The sequence below is a fragment of the Acipenser ruthenus genome, chromosome 39 (assembly GCF_902713425.1).
Source record: "Acipenser ruthenus chromosome 39, fAciRut3.2 maternal haplotype, whole genome shotgun sequence".
In the NCBI taxonomy this organism is placed as follows: Eukaryota; Metazoa; Chordata; class Actinopteri; order Acipenseriformes; family Acipenseridae; genus Acipenser; species Acipenser ruthenus.
In genome coordinates this window covers 7,242,338-7,252,102 of record NC_081227.1, presented here as the reverse complement: position 1 = coordinate 7,252,102, position 9,765 = coordinate 7,242,338, and the positions used below count along the sequence as shown (strand labels likewise).

General features: G+C 50.1%; 1 protein-coding gene across 1 annotated transcript in view; it reads right to left on the bottom strand.

Moving 5' to 3' along the window:
* Nucleotides 1-939: 939 nt before the first annotated feature.
* Nucleotides 940-9,765, bottom strand: part of LOC117968466 (cell adhesion molecule DSCAML1-like) — a 99,677-nt gene continuing 90,851 nt past the window's right edge. The window contains exons 21-25 of the mRNA XM_059009495.1: nt 7,421-7,539; nt 7,049-7,201; nt 4,353-4,547; nt 3,897-4,235; nt 940-1,553 (exon numbers count right to left, since the gene is read on the bottom strand). Of these exons, the coding sequence (XP_058865478.1) occupies nt 1,174-1,553; nt 3,897-4,235; nt 4,353-4,547; nt 7,049-7,201; nt 7,421-7,539 (1,186 nt within the window). The 3' untranslated portion in view covers nt 940-1,173. The remainder of the gene's footprint in view (nt 1,554-3,896; nt 4,236-4,352; nt 4,548-7,048; nt 7,202-7,420; nt 7,540-9,765) is intronic.

Sequence of the window (9,765 nt, the reverse complement as noted above, 5' to 3'; positions counted from 1 at the left end):
AAAAGAGTTCCTTATATACAAGAGTCTTTATCTGAAATATAGAAATAATGCAGGGAGGGTTCGGTCTAGCCTGGCTCCGAGGGCTTCAGGGGATACACGTCAGTGTCTGTTTATGCAATGCGGGGCTTTTTAAAGTGATATTTAAAAACAAACCAGAGGAAAAGCTCCTCAGATGTTTCATTTATGGATTTGCTGACACCCCTGTGAGCTGGCTCTTGTTAAAATCTGTGTTGTTTTTTTTATTTGTGTTTTTTCATGCTGATAACTATTCAGAGTGCAAAGCTTTAAGAATCTAGCCCACAGAGTCATAAAAAATAACAACATTAAAAACCAGTAACCTTTGTGCTGCTAACTTCTGGAACAGTTAAAAAAACAAAGCCAGGAGGCTGCTCTGTAGTTTTGAATCAGCTTCTAAGCACACAGGAGTCTGTTAAAGTCGAGAATGGAAGAAGCTTTGTATAGCGCTGTGTACCAGGCTAGCTATAGTGTCCCTGTTAGCAGTTCTGTATGATGCCAAAAAAAACAGTCAGGCCGACCGCATTCTGCTGTGCTTTGCTGTATAGTATTCGTTTTTAAACTAACTGCAGCTGGGATGGAGGGAGAGACCGAGAGAGAGAGGGAGAGGAGTTCCTGCCTGGATGCATTCAGAGACAGCGCCTGCCTGTGTCAGGACTGAGGGAGTGGGGAGGAGGGAGGATGAGAAAGAGTCCCGTCAGGATTTGGAATGAGTCCAGAGGGAGGGGAGGGGGGTGGGAATCACCAGGGTGTAGGGTTCTGAACAGAGTCCAGAGGGAGGGGAGGGGGGTGGGAATCACCAGGGTGTAGGGTTCTGAACAGAGTCCAGGAGGGAGGGGAGGGGGGTGGGAATCACCAGGGTGTAGGGTTCTGAACAGAGTCCAGGAGGGAGGGGAGGGGGGTGGGAATCACCAGGGTGTAGGGTGCTGAACAGAGTCCAGGAGGGAGGGGAGGGGATGGGAATCACCAGGGTGTAGGGTTCTGAACAGAGTCCAGGAGGGAGGGGAGGGGGGTGGGAATCACCAGGGTGTAGGGTTCTGAACAGAGTCCAGGAGGGAGGGGAGGGGGTGGGAATCACCAGGGTGTAGGGTTTTGAACAGTCGAGGAGGGAGGCGGGACAGTGAGTGGGGGGGTGAGGGGTGGGTAGCAGTCCTGTCACTACACCAGCGTGTAGGATTTGGAGTAAGCCCCGGCCCCCTGTTTCTGCGAACGCCCTTCCAGCAGAGAGTCTCTGGAGGTCGCTGTTTTGGTGGCGGGGGTGGGATTGCTGGAGCTGGGCATGGTCAGAGTCCTCTGAGGTAGCGTGGCCGTCGCGTTGGCCCCCGAGGGCCCCATGGCGTGCGCCAGGCTCAGGGTCTGCTTGCTGGCACTCACGGGCTCCAGGGTCATGTGACGCGCCGCCTGCGTGTGATAGGCTCTGGCGGCCAGGCTGCGGATGGAGGCCTCACGCGGAGGCACCACTGGGCTCGGGTCCTGCAGGTCCGGCTTGCGGAAGAACGGGTCAGTCTTCATGTACAGAGGGAGGTTGCAGTAATCACCTGGAGGAGAGATGGAGGAGAGAGAGCGTCAGGCAGGCTTGTGCTTTAATCTCGTATCACAACGCTTGCTATGCTGTTTGTCTTAAACCTGGGACGAGAAATCACCACATACACATCTGTCCAGTGCGAACCGTCCGTTTTATTTATCCCAGATAAATTCTACCATTTTTTTTTACAGGATATCAGGACCATCTGTAAAATTTCCAAGTCAAGCGTCCTGCGTCTTTTTAGTCCTGTGTGAATCAGATGTTAGAATTGATACCGCATTTCCGGGCTATTCACCTCAAAGCAATGCCAGCCTTCACAGTAACCCATAATAAACATACTTGTGGACTCTTAACCCTTTGCAGTCCATTTATTAAGTGCGCGTCAGGTCCAATTTATTTTCACACGCGCAGTTAATTTTAGACGCGCTGTTTAAAATGTATTTTTTTCCACAGTCAAACGGGTTTAAATGGCCCTGCATAACAACAAAGCACTCACTAGGCATCTCCAGCCCCGCCCCACCCTTTTGTTCGCTATCGCTTTCACCTATGTAAGAAATAAATAATAATAAAAATAATAGTCATACATACCGATCGATCATCTCCTGATCACTCGTTTTATCACCAAACTCCTCAATATTGCGATCCAAGTCATTATTTTATTACTATAACATCTGAAAAAAGCTCTGCAAATGTCCATGATAGTCTCTGTGCGCTGACGCACTCAGCCAGCTTGTTTACTATGACCGCCCCATTATCTGATACCAGGGCCATATGTATGACTATTCATGAGATACGCCTTTTTTTTTTTTTTTTTTTTTTCGACTTGTCTCGGCTCCTGTCGCTCCCACTCGGCAATTGAATGGTTTTCTCGGCTTTTTCCGGAGAAAAAACGACTAAACACCAGTTTATTGCGTTGCTATAATGATGTCGGACCCAGTCCGACAAAGGACCTGTGAAAGGGTTAAAAGATTGATGCTTTGAACGATGCATTAGAAGACATGTATTGAAATATCGATGAAATGGTTTCTAGCCTTTGGAAAAGAAGTAGAACGAAACGACTCATTTACACCCGGTTCATCGTTTTCAAGTCATGCACAGAAGCAGCTTCTCTGAACACAGCATCACATTTCATTCTGAATGGACCCGCTTTCCTTGATGAAAACGAATCCCCGTCTGCGAGGTTACGAGACGTCCTCTGCTTTTCACTAGCTCTGAGGACACCTGCTTGTTAGTCCCGTACAAATCATGCTTTGGATTGTGTTTCACTGTGCGTATAAATGTGTCTCAGTGTGTGTCTATACAAGTGTGTCTTTGTGTCGAACTCTGTGTCTGTACTGTGTGTGTGAGATGGGGTGTCAGTGTGTGTCTCAGTGTGAGAGTGTCTCAGTGTGAGAGTGTCTCAGTGTGAGAGTGTCTCAGGGAGTGTCTCAGTGTGAGAGTGTCTCAGTGTGAGAGTGTCCCAGTGTGAGTGTCTCACTGTGAGAGTGTCTCAGTGTGAGAGTGTCTCAGGGAGTGTCTCAGTGTGAGAGTGTCTCAGGGAGTGTCTCAGTGTGAGAGTGTCTCAGGGAGTGTCTCAGTGTGAGTGTCTCAGGGAGTGTCTCAGTGTGAGAGTGTCTCAGTGTGAGAGTCTCAGTGTGAGAGTGTCTCAGTGTGAGAGTGTCTCAGTGTGAGTGTCTCAGGGAGTGTCTCAGTGTGAGAGTGTCTCAGTGTGAGAGTGTCCCAGTGTGAGTGTCTCACTGTGAGAGTGTCTCAGTGTGAGTGTCTCAGGGAGTGTCTCAGTGTGAGAGTGTCTCAGTGTGAGAGTCTCAGTGTGAGAGTGTCTCAGTGTGAGTGTCTCAGGGAGTGTTTCAGAGTGAGAGTGTCTCAGGGAGTGTCTCAGTGTGAGAGTGTCTCAGTGTGAGTGTCTCAGTGTGAGAGCGTCTCAGTGTGAGTGTCTCAGGGAGTGTCTCAGTGTGAGAGTGTCTCAGTGTGAGTGTCTCAGTGTGAGAGTGTCTCAGGGAGTGTCTCAGTGAGAGTGTCTCAGTGTGTGAGTGTCTCAGGGAGTGTCTCAGTGTGAGTGTCTTAGGGAGTGTCTCAGTGTGAGAGTGTCTCAGTGTGTGAGTGTCTCAGGGAGTGTCTCAGTGTGAGTGTCTCAGGGAGTGTCTCAGTGTGAGAGTGTCTCAGTGTGTGAGTGTCTCAGTGTGAGAGTGTCTCAGGGAGTGTCTCAATGTGAGAGTGTCTCAGTGTGAGTGTCTCAGGGAGTGTCTCAGTGTGAGAGTGTCTCAGGGAGTGTCTCAGTGTGAGAGTGTCTCAGTGTGTGAGTGTCTCAGGGAGTGTCTCAGTGTGAGAGTGCCTCAGGGAGTGTCTCAATACTCACTCTTGTTGACGGTGTGAGTGTACTCAGTCTTGTTGGCTCGGTGTGGGATGGGCACCGCCACGTTCTTGCCGCGATCGTAGTCCTGTGGTTTGGGCGGGGAGGCGGTGAATCGGCAGATGCCCGGCTCGGAGGGCGTGCTCATGGAGGTCATGCTGTCTGCGTTCTCGTTGGTGCCCGTGGTCATCTGGTCGGACGAGGAGTCGGAGATGAAGCACTCTGTGATCTCGAACTTGGCGTGCTGCAGGTGCTCCTCCAGCTTGGCGTGCTCGTAGGCGTGGGCCAGCTCCTCGTAAGTGGAGGAGGCACTCTCTGTGGAGACCATGCTGTTCCGACCCTTATCTGGGGGGAGAGAAAGAAGGGTTAGAGAGAGTGTGTAGAGAGCATGGAGAGAGAGCGCGTTGCGTGCTGTGTGTTGTGTTGCATGTTGTGTGTTGTGTGTTGCGTGCTGCATGTTACCTGTGTCCTGGGACAGGCTGGCACTGTAGCTGTCGCTCTCAGTCACTGTGATGCCGTGCTGTGACCCCACGGTGCGCCAGTCAGAGGTCAGAGTTCGCGCGGGGGTGGAGGCCTGGCACTTGGTCAGGGTCCACTGGCTGGAGTAGCGGTTCCGCGTGCTGTGAGCCGACTTCACACTCTTCCTGGACACCGGGTCTGGGAGGGAGACAGCCCTCGGTCAGCAGAGCTACACACCCAGCTACTGCGTCACTGGAGCATCAACACAGACACACACCCAGCTTCTGCTTCACTGGAGCATCAACACAGATACACACCCAGCTATTGCGTCACTGGAGCATCAACACAGATACACACCCAGCTACCGCGTCACTGGAGCATAAACACAGATACACACCCAGCTACTGCGTCACTGGAGCATCAACACAGATACACACCCAGCTACTGCGTCACTGGAGCATCAACACAGATACACACCCAGCTACTGCGTCACTGGAGCATCAACACAGATACACACCCAGCTACTGCGTCACTGGAGCATAAACACAGATACACACCCAGCTACTGCGTCACTGGAGCATCAACACAGATACACACCCAGCTACTGCGTCACTGGAGCATCAACACAGATACACACTCAGCTACTGCGTCACTGGAGCATCAACACAGATACACACCCAGCTACTGCTTCACTGGAGCATCAACACAGATACACACCCAGCTACTGCTTCACTGGACTCCATCAACACAGACACACACCCAGCTTCTGCTTCACTGGAGCATCAACACAGATACACACCCAGCTACTGCGTCACTGGACTCCATCAACACAGACACACACCCAGCTACTGCTTCACTGGAGCATCAACACAGATACACACCCAGCTACTGCGTCACTGGAGCATCAACACAGATACACACCCAGCTACTGCGTCACTGGACTCCATCAACACAGATACACACCCAGCTACTGCGTCACTGGAGCATCAACACAGATACACACCCAGCTACTGCGACACTGGAGCATCAACACAGATACACACCCAGCTACTGCGTCACTGGACTCCATCAACACAGACACACACCCAGCTACTGCTTCACTGGAGCATCAACACAGATACACACCCAACTACTGCGTCACTGGAGCATCAACACAGATACACACCCAGCTACTGCTTCACTGGACTCCATCAACACAGACACACACCCAGCTTCTGCTTCACTGGAGCATCAACACAGATACACACCCAGCTACTGCGTCACTGGACTCCATCAACACAGACACACACCCAGCTACTGCTTCACTGGAGCATCAACACAGATACACACCCAGCTACTGCGTCACTGGAGCATCAACACAGATACACACCCAGCTACTGCGTCACTGGACTCCATCAACACAGATACACACCCAGCTTCTGCTTCACTGGAGCATCAACACAGATACACACCCAGCTACTGCGTCACTGGACTCCATCAACACAGATACACACCCAGCTACTGCGTCACTGGAGCATCAACACAGATACACACCCAGCTACTGCGTCACGGAGCATCAACACAGATTCACACCCAGCTACTGCTTCACTGGACTCCATCAACACAGACACACACCCAGCTTCTGCTTCACTGGAGCATCAACACAGATACACACCCAGCTACTGCGTCACTGAACTCCATCAACACAGACACACACCCAGCTACTGCTTCACTGGAGCATCAACACAGATACACACCCAGCTACTGCGTCACTGGAGCATCAACACAGATACACACCCAGCTACTGCGTCACTGGACTCCATCAACACAGATACACACCCAGCTACTGCGTCACTGGAGCATCAACACAGATACACACCCAGCTACTGCTTCACTGGACTCCATCAACACAGATACACACCCAGCTACTGCGTCACTGGAGCATCAACACAGATACACACCCAGCTACTGCGACACTGGAGCATCAACACAGATACACACCCAGCTACTGCGTCACTGGAGCATCAACACAGATACACACCCAGCTACTGCGTCACTGGACTCCATCAACACAGATACACACCCAGCTACTGCGTCACTGGAGCATAAACACAGATACACACCCAGCTACTGCGTCACTGGACTCCATCAACACAGATACACACCCAGCTACTGCGTCACTGGAGCATCAACACAGATACACACCCAGCTACTGCTTCACTGGAGCATCAACACAGATACACACCCAGCTACTGCGTCACTGGACTCCATCAACACAGATACACACCCAGCTACTGCTTCACTGGAGCATCAACACAGATACACACCCAGCTACTGCGTCACTGGAGCATCAACACAGATACACACCGAGCTACTGCTTCACTGGACTCCATCAACACAGATACACACCCAGCTACTGCGTCACTGGACTCCATCAGCACAGACACACACCCAGCTACTGCTTCACTGGAGCATCAACACAGATACACACCCAGCTACTGCGTCACTGGAGCATCAACACAGATACATACCCAGCTACTGCTTCACTGGAGCATCAACACAGATACACACCCAGCTGCTCCTTCACTGGACTCCATCAACACAGAATCACACCCAGCTACTGCTTCACTGCTTCATTTCGCGCTACACATTTCTGGAGCAGCAACAAGAGGTACTCAGGCTGTTCATTGTGCACAGCGCCCCCCTGTGGTGGTACTCACTGGTGCCGGGCCGGATGTCAGACATGTCAATCAGAGGGCCAGTGTTCTGGATGAGGGCGGGGTGATGCAGGGACACACCCGTGCAGAAGCTCTGCGGGTTCAATGATTGGCTGAACTCGGTGTCCGTCGCAGGGATCGTGGCCTTGTCTTCACCTGTCAGAGACAGGAAGGGGCAGGGTTATTATTGATAATGCAAAGACACGCCTCCTTCTGTGAGGTCATATTGGGGCTGTGCTGTAATGACACACACACACGTACAGATAGACATATATAGACACAGACACACACACACACAGGCACAGACACAGACAAACACACAGACAGACACACACACACACACACACAGACAGGCAGCCCCATCCCTCTCCTCACCCAGCTGTTTGATCCCCTCCTTGTCCTCGATGAGGAGCTGCACTCTCGGGATGTCGATGTGAAGCCGTGGCCCCTGGGGGGGGCCCTTCACCGGCGTGTCGAAGCTGCGGTTATTCTTACTGCTCCCAAAACAAGCGTGAAAAACACACCGAGTTACCAACTGATCACCAAAACACAGAGTCACCAACTGATCACCAGAACACAGAGTCACCAAGCAATCACCAAAACACAGAGTCACCAAGCAATCACCAAAACACAGTCACCAAGCAATCACCAAAACAGAGTCACCAAGCAATCACCAAAACACAGTCACCAAGCAATCACACAGTCACCAAGCAATCACCAAAACACAGTCACCAAGCAATCACCAAAACACAGAGTCACCAAGCAATCACCAAAACACAGTCACCAAGTAATCACCAAAACACACAGTCACCAAGTAATCACCAAAACACAGAGTCACCAAGCAATCACCAAAACACAGTCACCAAGCAATCACCAAAACACAGTCACCAAGCAATCACACAGTCACCAACTGATCACCAAAACACAGTCACCAAGCAATCACCAAAACACAGTCACCAAGCAATCACCAAAACACAGTCACCAACTGATCACCAAAACACAGAGACACCAAGCAATCACCAAAACACAGAGTCACCAAGCAATCACCAGAACACAGAGCCACCAACTGATCACCAAAACACAGTCACCAAGCAATCACCAAAACACAGTCACCAAGCAATCACACAGTCACCAAGCAATCACCAAAACACAGTCACCAAGCAATCACCAAAATACAGTCACCAAGCAATCACCAAAACACAGTCACCAAGCAATCACCAGAACACAGAGTCACCAAGCAATCACCAGAACACAGAGTCACCAAGCAATCACCAGAACACAGAGTCACCAAGCAATCACCAAAACAGAGTCACCAAGCAATCACCAAAACACAGTCACCAAGCAATCACCAAAACACAGAGTCACCAAGCAATCACCAGAACACAGAATCACCAACTGATCACCAAAACACAGTCACCAAGCAATCACCAAAACACAGTCACCAAGCAATCACACAGTCACCAAGCAATCACCAAAACACAGTCACCAAGCAATCACCAAAATACAGTCACCAAGCAATCACCAAAACACAGTCACCAAGCAATCACCAGAACACAGTCACCAACTGATCACCAAAACACAGAGACACCAAGCAATCACCAAAACACAGAGTCACCAAGCAATCACCAAAACACAGTCACCAAGCAATCACCAAAACACAGTCACCAAGCAATCACCAAAACACAGAGTCACCAAGCAATCACCAGAACACAGAATCACCAACTGATCACCAAAACACAGTCACCAAGCAATCACCAAAACACAGTCACCAAGCAATCACACAGTCACCAAGCAATCACCAAAACACAGTCACCAAGCAATCACCAAAATACAGTCACCAAGCAATCACCAAAACACAGTCACCAAGCAATCACCAGAACACAGAGTCACCAAGCAATCACCAGAACACAGAGTCACCAAGCAATCACCAAAACACAGAGTCACCAAGCAATCACCAAAACAGAGTCACCAAGCAATCACCAAAACACAGTCACCAAGCAATCACCAAAACACAGTCACCAAGCAATCACCAAAACACAGAGTCACCAAGCAATCACCAAAACACAGTCACCAAGCAATCACCAAAACAGAGTCACCAAGCAATCACCAAAACACAGAGTCACCAAGCAATCACCAAAACACAGTCACCAAGCAATCACCAAAACACAGAGTCACCAAGCAATCACCAAAACAGAGTCACCAAGCAATCACCAAAACACAGTCACCAAGCAATCACCAAAACACAGAGTCACCAAGCAATCACCAAAACACAGTCACCAAGCAATCACCAAAACAGTCACCAACTGATCACCAAAACACAGAGCCACCAAGCAATCACCAAAACACAGTCACCAAGCAATCACACAGAGTCACCAAGCAATCACCAGAACACAGTCACCAACTGATCACCAAAACACAGAGACACCAAGCAATCACCAAAACACAGAGTCACCAAGCAATCACCAAAACACAGTCACCAAGCAATCACCAAAACACAGAGTCACCAAGCAATCACCAAAACAGAGTCACCAAGCAATCACCAAAACACAGTCACCAACTGATCACCAAAACACAGAGACACCAAGCAATCACCAAAACACAGTCACCAAGCAATCACCAGAACACAGAATCACCAACTGATCACCAAAACACAGTCACCAAGCAATCACCAAAACACAGTCACCAAGCAATCACACAGTCACCAAGCAATCACCAAAACA